Source organism: Myotis myotis, unplaced genomic scaffold (genome assembly GCF_014108235.1).
Source record: "Myotis myotis isolate mMyoMyo1 unplaced genomic scaffold, mMyoMyo1.p scaffold_m19_p_3, whole genome shotgun sequence".
NCBI lineage: Eukaryota > Metazoa > Chordata > Mammalia > Chiroptera > Vespertilionidae > Myotis > Myotis myotis.
Window position 1 is genome coordinate 10,200,149 of NW_023416335.1, and position 20,995 is coordinate 10,221,143.

Genomic DNA, 20,995 nt, shown 5'->3' on the forward strand with positions numbered 1-20,995 from the left:
TTGGATTTGTCTTCTCCTTAAAGGACAACAGACTAATACTATTGTCCATACCTACAAATACTTCTATTCTCACTCTATTCTTTTTACACTGAAATATTAATGAAGGTTAAAAATAATGTTAATGATGAATAAGAAAAAACCAGGCAATCATTAATTCTTAAAGAAAACAAGCAGCACCCAAATATCAACTATTTAGAAAAAGTTATGATGTTTCCTACAAATCACATGTAAATGAAAGAAAATACCAAAGGATAGGTCTTTTTAACGGAAATGATTGCTATTTGTTGCAACTATCCTTTACATATAATTCTACCAAATATTTGCTAATAAAGACCAAGACTATTTTGAAGAGATCCCAACTTAATTACTTTTTGAAAAAAAAAAAAATTTCTTCCCCAAACTAAAACACACAAACAGGCTACATTTAAAAACATGTTTTGCCGATATTGTTTCCTTCTTAAGCTGTGACTTATACAGCATGGGGAATATATAGTCAATAATGCTGTAATAACTATGTACTGTGTCAGATGGATACTAAACTTAACAGGATGATTACTTCATAAGGTATATAAATGTCTAATAAACTATGTTATACACTGGAACCTAATAGAATATTGTACTTAACTGTACTTGAAAAATAAATTTTAAAACAATATGTGACTTAAGACTCAAGAACAACAGGGTACATTATACAATACCTCATTATTTACTACTGAAGAATCGTCAGGCTCAAAAACAGGTTTGCTTGCATTGGTTTCATTTTCATTAATAGTTGGGGTTGAAGTAACAGCTGGTATATATTTCTTTGTGGGACAATTACCTGCACTAGTGGTTGACAGCTAAAAAAAGGATTAGAAACATTATGAGGAATTACAGCAATTATGTTAATTTCATAAAGGGTTCTAGTGACATATTTGTTATCAGACCTCAACTGCTATCATGATTCAAAGAAAATCTGACATAATAAAAGAGAAAAGCACAGACTAAAGCTGATGAGTAGTAACCAACCTTCAGAAACGAGAGAGATAAGAGAGATAAAACATTACTGTGGAAAATTTCATATACTCAACCCAACTCAGCTATGTATTCCTCTGGGCATTGTTTAGATTGGGGATAAGGACAAAGGGATTAAAGTGGAAAAGGTAACAATCTAGAAAATAAATTGTTACATTAGAATTATCATTTGATGTGTTTCCCTTCCTTTAAAAATAAAACCTGACTGAAGAATAAACTTAACCAATAAATTTTAGGGAGAAAAAAAAAAATCTCAAAAAGAATTGGTATTTCCTTCCCATATTAACCCTACCCCTATTACCTGACATGGTCAAAGATTGTTCATTTTCTGTTCAATATCAAAGACATAAGCATGGGATACTATTAATAAGCAAAGGTATATATAGTTAATATTCAAACTAAAAACAAAATATTTTAATTTCCTTAGATAACACATGATGGCTTAAGGGCTTTATTATATAATTTTAGGCCATTAAAGATGGAAATGGTAGTCCCTGAACTGCAAAGCTAAAATCAGAATATTTTACTCTATTTTTTAATTCTTTATTGAAGGTTTGTAGAAAAACTACTCTTTGGGTTTTATTTAACTCATTTACAAAATATATTGCCCTGACCGGTTTGGCTCAGTGGATAGAGCGTCGGCCTGTGGACTGAAGGGTCCCGGGTTCGATTCCAGTCAGGGCATATACCTTGGTTGTGGGCACATCCCCAGTAGGGGGTGTGCAGGAGGCAGCTGATCAATGTTTCTCTCTCATCGATGTTTCTAACACTCTATCCCTCACCCTTCCTCTCTGTAAAAAAAAAATCAATAAAATATATATCCTATTTAATAAAAGAGAAACATGGTAATTGGCATACGACCTCTACCCTTCCCATTTGCTAATCAGGGCGATATGCAAATTAACTGCCAGCCAAGATGGCAGCCGGCAGACAGGCAGCTTAAACTGAACATGAGGCTTGCTTGCTTCAGTGACGCAGGAAACCAACGTTCCCCGCCTGCCTTGCCAGCCTCTGAGCTGCAACTCTAGGCACCTATGTAACAAATATAGAAGCTAAACAAAACCCAAAAAAACTGCTTTCAGCGAGCCGGGATCTCAGAGCTGGAGTTGATACAGAGTTTTGATTATAGAACCTAAACAAACCAGATACCTCCTTTCAGCAGCAGAGGCCTCAGAGCTGGAGCCAAGCCTCAGAGCTAAAGCCGGCCCAGAATAATAAAGAAAAAGAAAAAAAGGAGCAGTTGGGAGCTTCAGCCCTCAGCCCCTCACCCAGACTGGCCAGGCACCCCAGTGGGGACCCCCAACCCTGAAGGGTGTATGACCAGCTGCAAACAGCCATCATCCCCTCACCCAGGCTGGCCACGCACCCCAGTGGGGACCCCCACCTGGAAGGGTGTGTGACCAGCTGCAAACAGCCATCATCCCCTCACCCAGGCTGGCCAGGCACCCCAGTGGGGACCCCCACTCTGATCCAGGACACCCTTCAGGGCAAACCAGCCAGCCCCACCCATGCACCAGGCCTCTATCCTATATAGTAAAAGGGTAATATGCCTCCCAGCACCAGGATCAGCAAAGCTGCGAGGCCTCCCAGCACCGGGATCAGCGGAGCCGAGAGGCCTCCCGGCACCGGGATCAGCGTGACAGGGGACAGCGCCCAAACCCCCTGATTGCCCTGCAGCTCTGTGTGTGACAGGGGAAGGTGCCCCAACCTCCTGATCAGCCCTGTTCTGTGCCTGATACGGGGGGAGCTCCCCAATGCCCTGATCGCCCTGCAGCTCTGTGTGTGACAGGGTGCGGCGCCCCAACCCCCTGATCAGCCCTGCTCTGTGTGTGACAGGGTAGAGCCATAACCTCCCCATCGGCCCTGCCCTGAGTGTGACAGTGGCGGCGCCCCAACCCCGATCCGCCCTGCTCTGTGTGTGACAGGGGGCGGTGCCCCAACTGCCCTATTGGCCCTACTCTGTGAGTGACAGGGGGGAGCTCCTCAACCCCCTGATGGGCCCTGCTCTGTGCGTGACAGGGGGGAGCTCCCCAACCCCCTGATGGGCCTTGCTCTGTGTGTGACAGGGGGGAGCTCCCCAACACCCCTGATGGGCCCTGCTCTGTGCGTGACATGGGGGAGCGCCCCAACCCCCTGATTGACCCTGCTCTGTGCGTGACAGGGTTCAGAGCCTCAACCCCCCTGATGGGCCCTGCTCTGTGCGCGACAGGGGGCAGCACCCCAAACCCCTGATTGGCCCTGCTCTGTGCGTGACAGGGGTGGCGCCGCAACCTCCCCATCGACCCTGCCTTGAATGTGACAGGGGGTGGTGCCCCAAACCCCCAATCGGCCCTACCCTAGCGTGACTGAGGGTGGCATTGCAACCTCCCAATCCGCCCTGCTCTGTGCATGACAGGGGGCAGCGCACCAACTCCCCAATCGGCCCTGCTCTGAGCCCGACCAGGGGCTGCACCTAGGGATTGGGCCTGCCCTCTGCCACCCGGGAGCAGGCCTAAGCCAGCCGGTCGTTATCTCCTGAGGGGTCCCAGACTGCGAGAGGGCACAGGCCAGGCTGAGGGACCCCCCCCTTCCCCCCCGAGTGCACAAATTTTTGTGTACCGGGCCTCTAGTGTGTGTGTGTGTGTGTGTGTGTGTGTGTGTGTGTGTGTGTATATATATATATATATATATATATATTTTTTTTTTTTTTTTTTGCTAGATTTTCTGGTACATAGTCATAGTACATGTGAGTATGGTTCATTTTCTTTCTTTCTTTCCAAGTCTTTGGCATTTTACTTCATCCTGATTTTGTTTTTCACTAGCTAAATGTAAAAAGTGATCTCTTTAAAGTTCAGTGGAACTAGAAATGTGAAACCAGAATATTTTAATAGTTACATTCATGTTTTGAAACTCTAGCTAGCTAACCCAACAAGTGAAAGAATGAAAATAATCTGTCAATTCCTTAGTGGTATCTTTCAGTATAGATGTGTATCCCTAAAACAGTTCATTAGTTCAACCATTTCATTAATCATAAAATTAACAGAAATAAATCTATCATATCAGTACTAGAAAGAGTACTTTCAATTGACACTGGGTTTTAGACATCTTTTTCAAAGAGAAAGAGAGAAATTTCCTAATTACCTGTAGGTCAGGACATGCCTTTTGCAATGCTTGAATTTTCTCTTGAATCTTAATCAGTTTCTTTCTTTCTTCCTGCAACTGTTTGAGCTCTCTCTGTTGCTGCTGTAGTTTGGCCTCATAAAATTTCTCTCTGTAATTAAATTGACATTATATTTTGGACTCCAGTAAATCTGATAACATTAAGCATTATGTAATACAGTATACCCAGCAGAGTACTTTCTCTATAACAGGCACTGAATTTTTACTAAATGAAGGCTTAACATACCTTGCCTTTTCATTTACTCCTGCATCTTTCTGTGTTTTATTGGCATTTCCTCTATTGTTATTCGCATTTTGTTTGGTGCCTTCTTCTGCTGGGTAGAAATCATCCAAATGTGAAGTACTGGCAGAGATAACTCCTTGATCTGCTGCATCATCATCCTAAAAACACGTCATTATATTAAAATAATCTTGACAAATCTAATTCATACCTTAGTAAATACCACTAGTCAATCAAAGTCATATAAGAAAAATTAGAGAAGTAGAGAAAGCAGTAGAGAACACTGAAGTTCATTCTCTACCACGGCAAGAAACGGAGTACTGAAACTAAAAATAGTACATTAAATATCTGCGCTGCCTATTATCCAGTAATGACAAATACTAAGTTGCCTTTTGTTATTTTGACCAAATACTGAGCTATCAAAGAATATGAAGATAAAAAATATACTACTGGAACTGCAAACTCCTGAATATTAATTTTTCTTAAGATTTAACTTTTACATTAACAATATCAAATAATCAATGTCCATTGTCACTTGCTTACATAAAATTTTCCCTTTCCTCACGGCTTTGGTCTGCCAAACAAGTGTCAATGGCTTGGAATACAAAAACTAATAGAATATACCATTTTAAATTAGTAATCACTCCTGGCAATACAACTGAAGTTACTATCTTCCTAACAGATCCGTATTTTATTGAAATCAATGTACTTATTAAAAGATTTGGGGGGTAATTTCACAGCTCTTTTTGAATTTGTCTAGCTGGCAGGTCTTCTATTTTTTTACTGGAAGGCCCTCAAAAAAAAGGGGGTGGGGGGTGGGAAGTGGGTGGCAGGGAGAGGTCAATGGGGAAAAAAGGAGACATATGTAATAAACAATGAAGAATTTCTTTAAAAAAAAAGATTTGGGGTGAACTACTGCATTTTTCTTAAAAATATTTAATCCTAGCCCAGTGAGTGTGGCTCAGTGGTTAGCATTAACCTATGAACTAGGAAGTCATGGTTCAATTACAGGTCAGGGCACACTGATGATTCTATATCTTTCTACCTCTCTCTTCCTCTCTGAAATCAATAAAAGTATATTAAAAAATTTTTTAACTCTATATATTTTATATTTACTCATGCTTTCTTGGAAGCCCTCAACTAAAACTTTAACCTTTGCAAATATCATTCTAATAAAACCTTAAAAAGTTAGAGATAACTTAGTTATGAATCAATTTTAAGTTTATAGATGGTGTTATTCTGGTCTTTGCTATCTAAAAACAAACTTAATTACTATTATGGAGAGGAAGATTAGAAAGTAACTGGGTTGGGACTCAGGAATAAACAAACTAGATCATGAGACATTTTGTGATAATAAAAAGTGGAAAAATTAAAGTATGAGAAAAGATACAAAACAACTGCATGATGTTTCAGATGGTAGTATGAAAGTGCCTGAACTTAAATGATATACCTCAAACACTAAAACAAAGAAGTATTGTGTTGACACACATTCATCAAATTAAGGAACTCAAAGATAGAGAGAACAAACTGATAGTCACCAGATGGGAGGGGAGGTTGGGGCCATGGGTGAAAAGGATTAATTAAGTGCAGACTGGCAGTTACAAAAGTAGTCACAAGAATATAAATAAAGTACAGCATAGGAAATATAGTCAATAATATTATAATAATTACATATAGTATTAGATGGGTACTACCCTTACTGAGCTGATCACTTCATAAAATATGTCTAATCATTATTCTGTACAGTTGAAACTAATATAATATTGTATGTCAACAGTAGTTAAAAACTAAATTTAAGTGCCAAACATCTAAAGCTGGCATATAGCAAGAACTTAATACATAAATATGTAATAGTATAATTATGCCATGTAATTGTCAAAATATATAAATTTTATCTGATAAGACTGTACTATTTGACAAGTAGTTTTTTAAAAACCAAGCAGTACTTGCCTGTACCATAGCAACAAGATCTTGCAATTGCCTAAGTTTCTGTTTTGCAGCCATAAGTCTATTGATCTTCTGTTCAAATTCAGCATCCTCGGGAGCCTCATCAGCCACACTGCTCCTGTGACTAGACAATGAAGCTCCACTAGCACCCTCATCTTCTGCTTCTTCCTCCTCCTCATCATCTTCACCTTGGGCAACATGAATCCCCTGTTCTCCTTCTCTATTATATCGACAATCTGCTGAAAACAGGTACCATTGAAATCCGTAATTTCATAAACTTGAGTACTAATGAAAGAAAAATCTACTTCCCAAGAACAATATGGCAATAATTTCTGTGAATAGAGTTAATCATACCTAAAGAAGGAGGCATGTTTAAAGCCCTTATGTTGGCAGCAGATCTGTTGTTAATTTCACAATTAGAATGAACTGATCTGCCATCTCTATTATTAGAAACACACTGTGCATTGGAATTACTGTTTACTTCATTCCAGGTGGCAGCTACTTGGGGATTTCTAAAAAAAAGAAAGCAGCTTAGTTATTTAAGGTAAAAATAATAACAACAACAACAACCAAGGTTTAGAACTGCTGATAAAGTACTTCCAAACTATGAACACCATTGGTTTTTCCACATTTAAATTCATACTATGAATAATTGGTTCTTGCTTTTCATTAACTTCTGCAATTTAGAAACTTAAAACATTTGAAAAATCAAAATTATACCTAAAATTAAAGAGGTAGAAAAATGCTAATTTAGATACTTCTTGTAATTTACTTGCATTTGATCTAACAAATAGCAAATTTACTAAACTACTATACTCAACTCTTCCCTATTTTTTACACAAGGCAATTAAGATTACACTGACCAAAACAGCATGACTTACAGGAGAAAAGTCAAATAAAAGTTCTTACCGAATGTTAGTAACAGGCTCAGAATTTTCATGCTCAGAATCATATTCTGACTCTTCAGTTTCTTCATCTTTTGTGTTTTCATTTACAGCATCTGTCATCATATCTGATGTTTGTTCATAATAATGAACTAATTCTCTTAGTTCATTCAATCTCTTCCGAACTTCATTTAACTTCCTGATAAACAACACACATATATATATAATATTAATAACTATTTTAGCAAAATAAAACATGCATTATTTTCATGTAATAGCAGCCAACACAAACAAAACGTAAGTCTAGTCAAATATCTAGGGGCTATGCCTATAAATAATTTAATTTCAAGTATAGTCTACTCAAAATCTCATCCCTTTATATTTTTCATGCTGTGTTAGGGACAAAAGCATATTAAAGAGTTCCAAGTGTTCATTTTAAGCAGGTATGGATGTTAACAGCTTAAAACTCAATGTCAGAAATATTACTAGATTTCTTAATATGTATCCAAAATGAGAAGTACAAAACAATTTGAATACTAGCTCTCAGGCAAATCAGGTATGCAAGCATTATTGAGCATTTGCAGATGGTTCCTATAACACAGAAATCTATAAAGTATGTCATATGTTTACCAAAAAATGACCAGCTTAAGTTTTTATTAAGTGCCAGGAGGCATGCCAATGCTTTTTAATCCTTAAAACACCTCTGTGAACAAGTATATTATTATCCCTATTTCGCAGATGAAGAAACAGAGGTTAAATGAGAGTAAGTTATTTGTCCACAGTCATAGAGCCTTAAAAGACACACATACAGAGCTATTTGATTATAAAGCCAGCTTCTAAACCACTTGATTATTTTAACTGTAGTTCAGCTGTTTCTAATTCTTTATTTGAAAACTGGAATACATTTGTTCATAGAAATGATCTGTATTACAATGTCACATACCTCTTGGAAAGCCTAAAGATTGCTCATATAACACCCAGACACACTTGTACTACCATATCACTTAAGAATGTTTATCATATTAAATAAACCCAGAACTTATCCCCATTATCCAATTCTAATCTATTTAACAATATCTGTAAAAGTGTTTTACTGGAGTTTTTCAGTTGGATTTAGATGGCCTTCATTTTCACTCTCATTCTGAGAAACCAGAGAAGCGGCAGGGTAAGGAACTGATGACGGGAGGCTATTGGATTCTCCATTGACAACAGGAGCAGAGGGAGCTGAAGTTGTACTTCTTTGGTCCACACTCCTTTGTGGAGAGGCTGAAGAAGGCACAACTACACACATACAAAAAAAAGTTACCAAAAACAAATATGGCACCAAACATTTATTTATAGTTTGTTTGGATGTAGAAAAATAAAAAGTAGAAGTCATTAACATCTTAAATTCTGAATAAATTTTAGAAACTTAATAATGTTAACATCCAGACCACTTATAAACATGATGCTCAACCAAATATAGTTAAAACAGAAAGGAGAACGAAAGACAAGATGGAAACTGACAAGAACTATGATATTCTACCTTTAAAAAAGAACAGTATTCCTTGTTAAAGCCCCTGATAAACTTGTTTCTGGGTTAAGTTCATCAAGGCCACTGTGTATGATGTGCAATACATCGTCCACAAATCTTTATAAAGGAGCCCTAGCATAGTATGTCCTTAAGAGACTACCAAATCCATAGCTCAGAGGAAATTACATCCGGTCTCCAAGAGAAAACTTTCCTTATTCCAAAAAATAAAGCAAAATTGTTAAAGTGACTGTGGTATACCCATACTATGAAATACTACTTGGCAATAAAACATTCAAATTAATGATAGTTCATCCTCTGTAGTCCTTTAACCATTACATTTTAATTATTTTTCTGTTCACACAGATCAGACAAAGGTTATCTTATGCCTTCAAGGGCAGTAAATGAAGATGATGAATTTCTGTACTTCTCTGTCTTCCACCACTTTAAAACTATTGGCATTTGTCTCTTTCTCACAGCAACATCACTACTTGTTGCCTACATTATCAACTGCTATAGCTGCTTTCCAGTAGTCTCTTCACTCTATTCCTGGGCTGCTCTACCTTTGCTGCTGCTTTGCAGTTTTCCAGTGGGGAGAAAATGACTTTTTGGCATCATCAGTAAGCAGTGTGCTACTTTCCCATGTGAATAACACTGATCACAAGGCCTTAAATACAACTTTCAAATGTTAAGGTTTTCTTAGTTGTGTTAATCTGTTTATGAAGGATAAGTGTTGGGATTAGTTTATACTCTAGCAGACTAACAGAGGTCAGGGAAAAGGAGTATGTTTCAGGATAGAAATACTAAGATTCTTTTGAACTTGGCAAAGAGAAGAAACAGGGACTCCAGAAATATTTCTATCCCTTGTTTTTTCTTTAGTAAGAGAACAGCTGGAATGCTAAAGAATAATGACCAACTGAGCCTGACTCTATTGACTCCATTTCTAATGCTAGAGCTCCTACTACTGTTTGGGCAAAAGGCAGGAACCAGGCTTGTGAAGATGAGGATAGCAAATGAAAAATTAGCAACTATATCTTAGACAGAGGCAAGTAAAACATCTGCAAAGCAGAAAAGACAGTTTCTAAAGTATAACTAGGATGATTACTGCCTTTCCTGTTCCCACATGAGATGACTAGTTACATATTTTTTAAAAGGATGTTTTGGGATTTCTGCATTGAACTATAAGTACTATATAAAAAATTTTTATATCTCACTTTTTTTGGTATAAATACTTTCGTGTTTTTAAACCAAGTATTAACTTGGATTAGTTTTTAAGGGAAAATTTTGAATATGTTAAAATTGCAGTATTATTATGTCTAAGCACCTAATTACTTTCTACTTTTCCCTTAAATTCTCCCAATTTTCAAGGTCTAACTTTATCCTTTCCCTCTTCTGAATTATAGAACAGATCTGACATCTATTTGGCTTTAATCATACTGCCTTATTACTTAAAAGCTTTTCACATGCAAGTTCATCTCCCCACAAAAAAAACTGTAATTTTCTTGAGGAACTATGTGTTCATTCACTCACCAAATTATTTACTAAAGGAACTACTTATATGCTGCCTTTATACTTATGTGTTTTCTACCTAATACCACTAAGCCAGATTTACTTACATGATGAATTGTTGAGATGTTGATCTCGAAGTGTATGAAGTTCTCCAAGCAGTTTGTCCATTTTTTGTTTCTTCTCCTGTAACACTCTCATTTTGCTAAAAAGTTGAACTTTCTCATCAGGTAAATGTTCTGAAACTGCTGGATTCCTGCTCTGGGAAACCTCCCGAGTTAATGAAAGACTTTCTGCCTGTCTCCTATTATCTGGAACAGGTAGAGGCTTATAAAAAAAGAGAAGAAAAATAAAGACTAAGGTAATTAAAGGTTGCATTCTCATTTTTAAAAGGCATAAAAATTCTTCAAGAGTGCCCTAGCTGGTTTGGCTCAGTGGATAGAGCATCAGCCTGCGAGTTGAAGGGTCTGGGTTTGATTCTGGTCAAGGGCATATGCCCAGGTTGCAGGCTTGATCCCCAGTAGAAAGTGTGCAGGAAGTAGCTGATCAATGATTCTCTCTCATCATTAATGATCCTATCTCTCTCTTCCTCTCTTAAATCAATAAAAATATATAAAAAATAAATATTCTTCCTGAGAGATATATATTTGCCTAGGTTGTACGGTAGGTAAGTATATGCCTTTCTTATTCCTAAATTGCATAGTGCTTCCTTTTGTGTCAATATAACATAGAGTTTTATAGACACACAATGACTACACAGTGCCACACTTTATACAAAATATGCCTTATCAATCCTCTCTTACCACCACCATAAACTTTTAATTTCTTAAACCTATCAAAGTCTTTCCTACCACTTCTTTCCTATGTTCCTCTATTTAAAATAAAGTATGAAACCTTTCAAAAATCCATTAAGACTTAGGGAATCATATCCTATATAATAAAAAGGTAATATGCGAACTGACCCTAATGGTGGAACGGCCAATGGCTATGATACGCACTGACCACCAGGGGTCAGACGTTCAATGTAGAAGCTTCCCCTTGGTGGTCAGTGCGCTCCCACAAGAGGAGCTCCAGTCGGCCACAAGCTGGGCTAATGGCTGCAAGCACAGCAGCGGTGGCGGGAGCCTCTCCCTCCTCTTTGGCAGCGCTAAGGATGTCTGACTGATGGCTTAGGCCCATCCCCGAGGAGCGGGCCTAAGCCATCGGTCGGACATCCCCCGAGTGCTCCTGGGCTGCTGGGCCCCAGGGAGCAGACCTAAACCGGCAGGTGGACATCCCCCAAGGAGTCCCAGACTGAGAGAGGGTGCAGGCCGGTATTGAATAAATGCCATTGAGCTCAGTCAAATTTTACCGTTTTGCCACATTTGCATCAATTTCTTTTTTAAAGAGAACTATAACCTCATAAATACAGCTAAAACTCTATACATAAAAATACCCAACCCCATTACTCTCTCCAAAGATATTAACATGCTTTTAGTACGTAATACCTATGTATGTACTCATATAAACTTATTAGTCCATTTTCCTGTTCATGGATGAACATTTAGGTTGCTTTTTATTTTTATGCTATTAACAATGCTGCATAAACATTCTTATACATAACATGTCTCCTTGTGAACATAGAATTTCTTAAGGTGGGACATTGCAGGGTTCCTGGAAAGTATGTATTAGATATTGCTAAATAACTCCCCAAAGTGTTTGGGCCATATTCTCTTATTTTTAGTTGTTCAGCAGACAGGTGATTGTGCCTCTTCAATCATACTCAATTCTACTGGAGAGGTATTAATTCACCTTTCTTACTCAAGGCCCACAGACTGAAAAGTTTGCATTTACATAATTATTTTAAAAGGTCAATAAATTATGAACTTATTAACTCCGAAATTAAACTTAAGAACTTTCTTAAAATTGTTAGAAATTATTACAAGGACACAGATTCAAAGAAAACAAGTTTAAAGATTGTGATCATTTATCTTTGAGAGGCAAAAAGAACATGTTATTCAGTAGCACACAAAGGGAAAATTTCACTAATCACTTCATTCAAAATAGGTTTTCCTTTAATTTATTGTTTCTCAAAGTATAGTCCCTAGACTACAAGCACTAGCACACATGGGAAAAACCCACGCTAAATGTATGAATCATAATTGTAAAGGTGTGAAGAATCCTACTGAATAGAAATCTACATTATTTTAACAATCGTATTAGATAATACTTATGCTCAATAAGGTTTGAACTCCACTGTTTTAATTAATGTGACTTTAAACTCAACTATTGTGAAAAAATTGTTACCTGAGAATCACGAAGCTGATTGTGAAAATGCTGAATTAAATCATTCAATTCTTCATTTAGTTCAGATGTGATACTAACTCCAGATAGACTTCCTGTAGTTTCTGTTACAACTGGAAAGAAAAATTAAGAACTATTAATTAAAGCAAATAAATACACCACCTTAATTTATGAGAAACTAAAAATAAATTTTGGGGAAACAGGACTTAAAAAAACGTCCACTAACATAATTTGAAACTAGTTAACCCTGATTTATCTGTCAACCAATCATTTTATCATTTCCATCTAATCTGAAAATAAAGGGAAAATGACAAAACTCTAAGATAGTGGTTCATCTTTTTCTGTCCCAACATTTGAGGAGGAATACTTTTACATCCTAATTAAGAACAGTGACTGAATGGAGGATGGGGACAGGTCTAGCAGACTGGGTTGAGGCTGTGTTAGGGAAAGTACTTGTCTAAAAAAGAACAGCTGATTCTGATAGGTCTCAATTCCCATCTCCACTAACAAATGACGCTCCAGTTCAGGGGCTAGCAAACTTTCTTCAAAATACAGAGAGTATTAAATATGTTAAGCTCTATAGAAATACAATATTTGTTTCAACTACTCAACCCTGCCATTATAGGGCAAAAGTAACCACAGAAAATACATAAACAAATGGGCATGGCTATATCCCATGAAACTTTATTGCAGGTAGTGGGCCAAATCAAGTTGGCCATCGTTTGCTGACCCCTGCAATAGAACAGATAATTTATTGAAGTAATTGCTTGTGCTACTAGTCATACTAAAAAACCGTAGTTTTTAATCTTCCTTCCTAAGGCAGTATTCTGATGACAATTTTGATAACAGTTGGTGCTCTACTATCCAGCCACCCCATGCTTATCCTAGCTCTAAATGAGACACTGGCTATAAACTGTTTCTGTTTAAAAGGAAAATACTAGCTTTTTCTATTAAGAAATTTGAATTTCAGGACTCGAGAGAATCCCACACAGCTAGTCCAAACTATGTTTTGAAAAGGAAGAAATTACAGTCTAGATAACACACAGCTTTCTAGTTAAATGATGAAAGGAGCACTCTTTCCCAGGACAATTACGTTGCCTCTTACATTCCAGAAAATTAAATATAACAACTGTGGCTTTCCATCAATATTTCTCTGCAAAATTCCATAAATACAAGAGTAAATCTGCCTTAAAATTATTAACCTAAAGTTCTTTTTGAAACAGTATATCAAATAAATTAAAACTCTTATTCCTGGTCCCTGCCTCATGACAGTACACATTTTTCTCCTTTTAAAAAATAGATTATCTGCTTACTTAAAAATAAAAGTTCATAAACAGAAGACCACTGACCTAAAACTCAAGAGATCTGATGCTACTAAAATTTCATATAAGCTTATGGAAATCACAAACTCTGTGTTGGAGGTCCTTCTTTATAAAGTGAGAAAACAAGAAAAGCTCCTGAGACTAACCTACAATTTTGTGATAATCAAATGAGATGACGTAAACTTAACTACTTCAAATAATATAACTATTACAGGAAAGTCTCTGAAATCTAACACTCCAAATCTGAAAAATGTTTAAAAGTATATTATTAACCAAACTAGTATTGGTCATTAGTAAAATATGTTTTTCCTAAATATAAAAGTTAATGATACTTTGAATTTTAAGAGGGAAAGTGGGAATAACAATCTTGTAATTATTGCCCTGGCCAAGAAGCTCAGTTGATTGGAGCATTACCCTGTGCACAAAAAGGTTGCGGGTTCAATTCCTGGTCAGGGCACATACCTAAGCTGAGGGTTCCATACCTGGTGGGGGTGATTATGGGAGGCAACTGATCAATGTTTCTGCCTGTGTCTGTCTGTCTGTCTCTCTCTCTCTCTCTCCTTTCCTTTCTCTCTAAAAATTAATAAGCATAGACTTGGTGAGGATTTTTTAAAAATCTTATAATTACTACTATATATACAACTATACGACTATATACTTATTATAAAAGAGTAAGTTACTTGCAAGTTATAAAGTTCCTTATGAAAAGGGAAAAATTAAATTATGCATATCAGAGGGCTGAGCCAGTGGGATGGGTGTGAGTAGCAGGATAAATCAAGTAACAAGGTTAACTTCAGTGAGGACCTAAAATGGAGAGCCCACAGGGTGATAAGTTATTAGAATGGGATGACAGACTACTAGAAAATATTACCTGAGTTTTAAAAAGTAACAATTTGTTTCCAACTTAATGAAGATTAAACACTTAGGTTTGAAGGTGATGAGACAAATTAAACTCAATACTAAACAATGCAATAAAATTTCCACCTAAGTGATATATGACTATTAGGGAAAAAAAGAATATTTCTGAGTCTCAGGAAGACTGTATAGGATAAAAACATAGCCCAAAGGAACTGCTATACACAATTGGATACCTAATTGAAATAACAGAACTACTAGTAACCTCAGAAGCTAAAAAAGCTCTACAAATCTAATCTAATCACCATCTTACTTAAGGTCTTAACCCTTCCTTGGGAGGCAAGTAAAATACAGCAACCCTACCTAAATGAAGTACAAAAGGTGGAAATAAAAGCATTAACAGCACTATCAGTCTGAGGTACAAAAACAGAACTACAGCCTGTCCCTTTTACCTCGTAAGGGTACTCTCTGATGAAAAGGAGAGCGAGATGGCTGTCTGCCCGGTACAGTAGGATGGCCAGGATTTGTCCCTGCAATCTTTTCTGCATAACCAGAGAAAAGTACAGGACAAGGTAAGCCTGACATTTAGGTTTCTAAACTCGTCAATGATCAAGATCTGACTATCTAATAACCAGCATCCACCTTGCAGTACTATCACGCCTTGCTTGTAAAACAACATTCTAAGACTGTGGCATACCAGAGTCATCCATCACAGCAATAGCTTGCTCTGCTTTATGTTGCAGAGCAAGAAGAGCAGCTTGTCTTCCCTGCAGAGCTCGCAGTTGCTCCTGCTGCTGTAACATCCTTTTTAATAAATCATGTTGTTTCTTCAAATTTTCTATATCTTCCATAGGTTCCTGCTGAGGATCTCTGGCCTGGAAAATAAGACCAACGACAATTATATCTATTAAAATTCAGGTTTCCGTTTCGATTACCAATGGTAAAGTACATACATAAATAATAAATTAGTACTAAATATACAACCCTAGATACAGGTTTAGTACACTTTAAGAAAAAAAAAAATGGTAACACAGGGAGCCTGCCATATTAAGAGAAGGTAGATAAGTAATTTCATAGTCAAAGACCATAAGCAATGGCTTAGCATAAAGAGGAATCAACAAAAGGAAAATAAAGAAAAAGGCATATACTAAAAGACAGGAAGGCTAAAAGGCAAAAGGAGCTATAACCACCTACATATACACAAATAAAGGAGGGATCCAGGCCTTACAGAAAAGGAAGAGCAAATCACACGAGGCTAATGCTCTAAAAGTATCCTTGAAAAAGAATTTTTAAAAAACTAAACTAAAAACTAAAAGACAAAAGTTTTGCCCCACTCCTAAGAGATGTTTAAAAAAAACCCACCAAACAATTTTAAAAACACATTTTTCATTTGATAATCTGATGTGAAAGGCTTTAATTTACTCACATCACATTATACAAGCAAAAGTAAAGCAGAAATTTTATATTTTGTATTAAAAATTTTTTTTTCAAAAATAAGTTCATTTAGAATACTCTGATATTCCCCCCCAAAGTAGCCAGCCTCTTTGCCTAAAAGTAGAGGATCAGATTATTTAAAAACTAAGTTTTAAAAACTTAAAATTATTCATATGTAACCCAACAAGAAAAATTAAGTCAACTAAGCAGAGACAAATTTAAATATAACTAGGAAACAATAAATTATAAACCAAATTATGCCTGAACTATTTACCATAATATTTTTCATCATAGATATGCTTTTTAAAAATCTTATATTTTCAAAGTTTAATGATTCTACATATTGTTTATGTAAAATGCTTCTTTAACTCAGAAACGTATGTTACATTCTTTCCTGTCATAACTCTTCTTCTGGCTTATTTCAACACTATTTATATCTAAAAAAAAAAAAAAAGAATTTCAAAGTGAGGGGTAACTATAAATAGTTAACTTTCTCAGACTTGATCCAAAATAATTTCATCTAAGTCCAAAGTCACTGGTAAAATGTAAAACCAGAGCAAAAATAGGTACAGATCTTAATGGAATGACTAAGAGAAATGTCTCCAGACCGATATCAAATATCCCAGCAAAGAATCAATGGCAATTAATTAGGAGAAGAAACATTGCACAAATAAAGTAAACTGTGATCTAGGAAAAAAGAAAACTTTCAAGAATGTATATAGCTCCACCTAATTTAAAAATCCATCCCTCTCTCAAAAATAGTTCAGACCTCAAGGTAACCTGAAACCTATCTATTCCTAAAGAGTTTACTAAACAACATAATATTATGGACTTTTACACTTTAAAAAGCAAACTTTTTAAATTAACTTTAACCCCTGTTAGTCACATCTATTTGCAAAACTTTGATATTCTAATTATAAAGAATTCTGAACTATTTACTAAAGTAAACACAATTACCTTCAGACTTTTCACTAATCCAGAGATGCATTCCCAACAATTTTTTACATTAGTGAGGTTTTATTACTGCTTAATAACTTTTGCATCCATAAAAAATACCATTTCAGAACAATACTTCAAAAACTGAACTAAGGGCTGTAGGTGGGGACTACTAGCAAATATAAAGGGAAGACAAGAAAATGGAAATAAAAATACTTAGGGATAAGAACATGTCAAGAGGATGGTGCATGGAACAGAAACCCAAAAAAGAAGCCAAGCCTATATCCACCCTTCAAACCATACTAACCTTTCTGAGTCACTTTCAACAAGCATGCTTTTAGTTTACAGATTTAAAAAAATGACTTGGGGCATGAAATCCTGAGTTACATACAGGTTAATAGTCTGATTTCAGAAAACCCCAAGTTTCCTCTACTTAGCTGAGGCTCCTCCAATATTCTTCATGAATGCAAATGTATTTTTAAAGCTAAACAGCACTTCAGATAAATATGCACTCCAACTTTATTTTTTTATGTGAAAGATGAGGAATTAAAAGCCCAGAGAAAATAAAGCTATGATTTATCCAATATCACAGTCCAGGGAAGTAAAATTCCTAGGTCCTATTTTGAGTTTTTAACACCATACTATCTGCTCCAAAATTATGCATTTAGATAGTTGTAAACACAGAGGTCTAAGGTACAATCTCTGAAGAAGCATAATCTGATTTGGGAGACAAAGACATAAAAAAAACTAGAAAAAACTAAAAAGTATTTTTAAAAGCCTATAAATTTTCTAAGAGCTAGGATTAAGGGTAAGGAAAAAGATGAGAATGGGAAAACAATGAGGACGTAAGTATTTGTGAAAGGCTTCTGTTTAAAACTATACCAAATGTCATCCTAGCTATAAAATAATCCATAAAATGGACTCTGACCTTGTAGGCAACTTGAGAATATTCATTTTCCATTATGTTGAATCTCAGGTAAGATCTCAACTTTTCCCCCTACTCTTCTAATAGAATACTACATTTCGATGGATGTTAAGGAAGGAATGAAGGTGGGGTAGGAAGAATGACAGATTCTGCATAGCAGAGAAAGAATCAAGTCAGTTGGTTGGAATTATGAATTTTTTCTGAGAAATTAAAATAATTTTATGAAGAGTACTGATAGAACTACTCTAGGATGGCCCTAAGAATCAAACAATTAAAGAGACTCAAATTAAAATAAACTCCAAGAAGTTCAGGAGAATAATATTCATTTACAAGGATGTTATTAAAAGAAACTTAAAATAAGGAAGGTGGTTTTTAAAAGTATATGTAATATCTTACATTACATACTGGTATATGCAGTGTCTTAGGGAAAGAACTGGCAAATACTATGCTATAGTAATTATCAACCCTTAAGTTCTCTTTGTCACTATTTAGAAGACTTAAAGAACATTAGTTCCAAAGAATATCTACTGTGTTTCACGTTCACTTTCTCTTCTCTTCTCCAATGCCAGTAGTTTAAAAATAGTCAGCTACTTTATTGACTTTTCTGTTCAATTGGGGTACCTTTTGCTTAACATTTTATAGTAACATCACCAAAGCTGATTTTAATCTGTATCTTCAAACTCTTGTGGGAGCCATAAAAAAAAAAAAGACACCTAGAAGTTAAGCTTTGCCATTTTTAAACAGACACACACACACAAAAATATGTACATAACAAAAAAATATACATAAAAGAAAGACTAATCCTAGGTAATAAGCTAGTAATAAAACATGAAATTAGTCTTATCTATACTCAGTTATTAAAATAGCCCTTTATTCTTGCCAAATGGATATGAGCACCTTTAGAAATGCTATTTTTATTCAAACTGTTTAACTGGAACTACACAAATAGTTGTCTTTAAACATTTACTGAGTGCCTTTATGCAAATAATAAAAAATTAAAAGAAAAAAAACATTTAGAGCAAACACTGGAGGAAAAGAATTGCAAAAACATTAGCAAACAAAGTCAACTGGATTAAGTATTTTTCACACACACAGAAAAACAACAAAACAAGAATGGAAGGAGTTTCCAATAGGAACAAAACTACAAACCAAAAGGCAAGTAATGGTCAAGGCAGATATTTGGCTCTATTTTGAATTCTCAATAGCAAAAAAAAAATGCATTATATTTTGAGTTCTCAAAGGAAAAATGGACTAAGTTTCAGGTCCTTTGTTAATGCAAATTCAAAACATCTGCAAAATTTAACCCCTGGAGAGGAGTATAAGAAAGCAGAAAAGAATAAAAACATTAAAAAACAGCATTTTACTAAAGCAAATTACAATATAATTAACCATGTTTATAACACATTTAAGTAAAATAGCAGTAACAGAAAAGCAAATAAGGAAGAGAAAATATGAACAAAAGAGTTGCTCATTTACAGACTTCCCAAGTTAATATTGTGAAGTATATACCTTTGAGGGAAATCCACGTTTTCGGCTATATTTCCTATTAGGCCTCAGTTCCCTGTCATTCTGAGGAGGTCTGTCACCTTTCCCTTTTGGACTTGTAGTAACGTCAATGTCTGAAACCTGTTCTTGTGAAGCTGAATTCCCTAGTTTGTCCTCAATGAACGGCCGAATTCTCAGACTAAAAGATGCCTCCTTTATTAAATAGTGTAGCGTATTAATTTCTTAACACAAACTCCTGTTTAACATACAAGTCACCCTTATAAATACAGAAAATTTACGTCTATTCTTTAAAAAATCAATCCACCCTCCCACAAGTGTCAATAAACTTACAACTTTTAAATTTCTGTACACTAGACTATTGCTTATTGTAATTATCTTATCCTAGACAATTTCCAAGTTATACAACTGCTGATGCATATTTTAACATTTATGTTGCTATGTTATTAATCAATTTCAATATGACTTTATGTTATAGAAAAATTGTCTTCATGGTGAGCACTATATAAAAATTGTAATAACCAACTATACCATTTCCCACCCATCCCCAACAGAATTCCTTTACCCATAGGCCCCCAACCCTTCCATTTCTGCTGGAATGAAAGGTGAGGAAGAAATTATTCCCAGCACCACTATAAACAGAAAACAATTTCCTCATTAGAATCCATCCTTCTACAATTATTTTGATCAAGCCCTCTGAATATCTCCTAGTGAAAATAGTGTAGAGAAAAAAATTCAAATTTCCTCTTTAAATTAAGAAGGGCAGGGGGGAGAAAGGAGGCAGATAAGAAACTACTAGTATGCATAGTATTGACTAGTAGTCAATACTAAAAGGAAACAAACCTTCAAATTCCTAATGCTGAATAGTATGTGGAATGAAAGATATACATATACCATGTTTCACAAGAAAAGCTTTACTGGTAACAGGTTTTGAAGTTTACTAATGCACAGTTATAGGTGCATCTATTAAAATAAAAATACTTGAAAGCAAAGTAGTTTTAAAGCACACTAATTTCTCTGAACTAAGTGTATTTTACAAATCTTTCCTCAAAATTCTGTAAAATCCTGATTATTTTTCAAGATATATTTTAGGAAATCTCATTTTGTAGAGTCAGAAGTTATAGTATTTTTCTCTGTGTGAATAAATGACAATGAAAATACTACCTTGTCCAATTTTCATCTCAATTTTTCAGTCATCTGATTTGCTACAGTTCCTAGAGACTAACCTGAAAAATGAAAAATCCTAATAGCCTTAAAATGAGTCCTCAATGGCAAATGAACTTGGCGACTTGAAATAGACAATATGCTAAGCAGTGATACTCTATACTTATAGCTCTTATATCCATGATGAATTTAAACTTTCCCAATGCTGTTCAAAATGAGTAAACTTGTGCTTAACAAAACAAACTAGAAAAACCTTGTTTCTGTAAGCTGAAGATCAGAAATTATTAGATTTTAAAATCAACCATTAAAACTATATTTTTAATGTTAATAAAA

General features: G+C 35.6%; 1 protein-coding gene and 1 pseudogene across 15 annotated transcripts in view; one reads left to right on the plus strand and one right to left on the minus strand.

The window, feature by feature from the left end:
- Positions 1–20,995, minus strand: part of PCM1 (pericentriolar material 1) — a 92,299-nt gene that overhangs the window by 52,493 nt on the left and 18,811 nt on the right. For 10 of the 15 annotated variants that reach the window (XM_036296817.1, XM_036296819.1, XM_036296826.1 and 7 more), the window contains 12 exons: positions 19,505–19,693; positions 15,398–15,575; positions 15,153–15,242; positions 12,527–12,636; positions 10,351–10,567; positions 8,319–8,505; positions 7,250–7,423; positions 6,695–6,852; positions 6,344–6,579; positions 4,400–4,554; positions 4,135–4,264; positions 699–839 (listed from right to left, as the gene is read on the minus strand). In XM_036296817.1, coding sequence (XP_036152710.1) covers positions 699–839; positions 4,135–4,264; positions 4,400–4,554; positions 6,344–6,579; positions 6,695–6,852; positions 7,250–7,423; positions 8,319–8,505; positions 10,351–10,567; positions 12,527–12,636; positions 15,153–15,242; positions 15,398–15,575; positions 19,505–19,693 — 1,965 coding nt within the window. The remainder of the gene's footprint in view (positions 1–698; positions 840–4,134; positions 4,265–4,399; positions 4,555–6,343; positions 6,580–6,694; positions 6,853–7,249; positions 7,424–8,318; positions 8,506–10,350; positions 10,568–12,526; positions 12,637–15,152; positions 15,243–15,397; positions 15,576–19,504; positions 19,694–20,995) is intronic. The other 5 variants (XM_036296828.1, XM_036296829.1, XM_036296830.1 and 2 more) reach the window with 2 other exon arrangements.
- On the plus strand, positions 5,123–5,189 carry LOC118652295 (annotated as a pseudogene).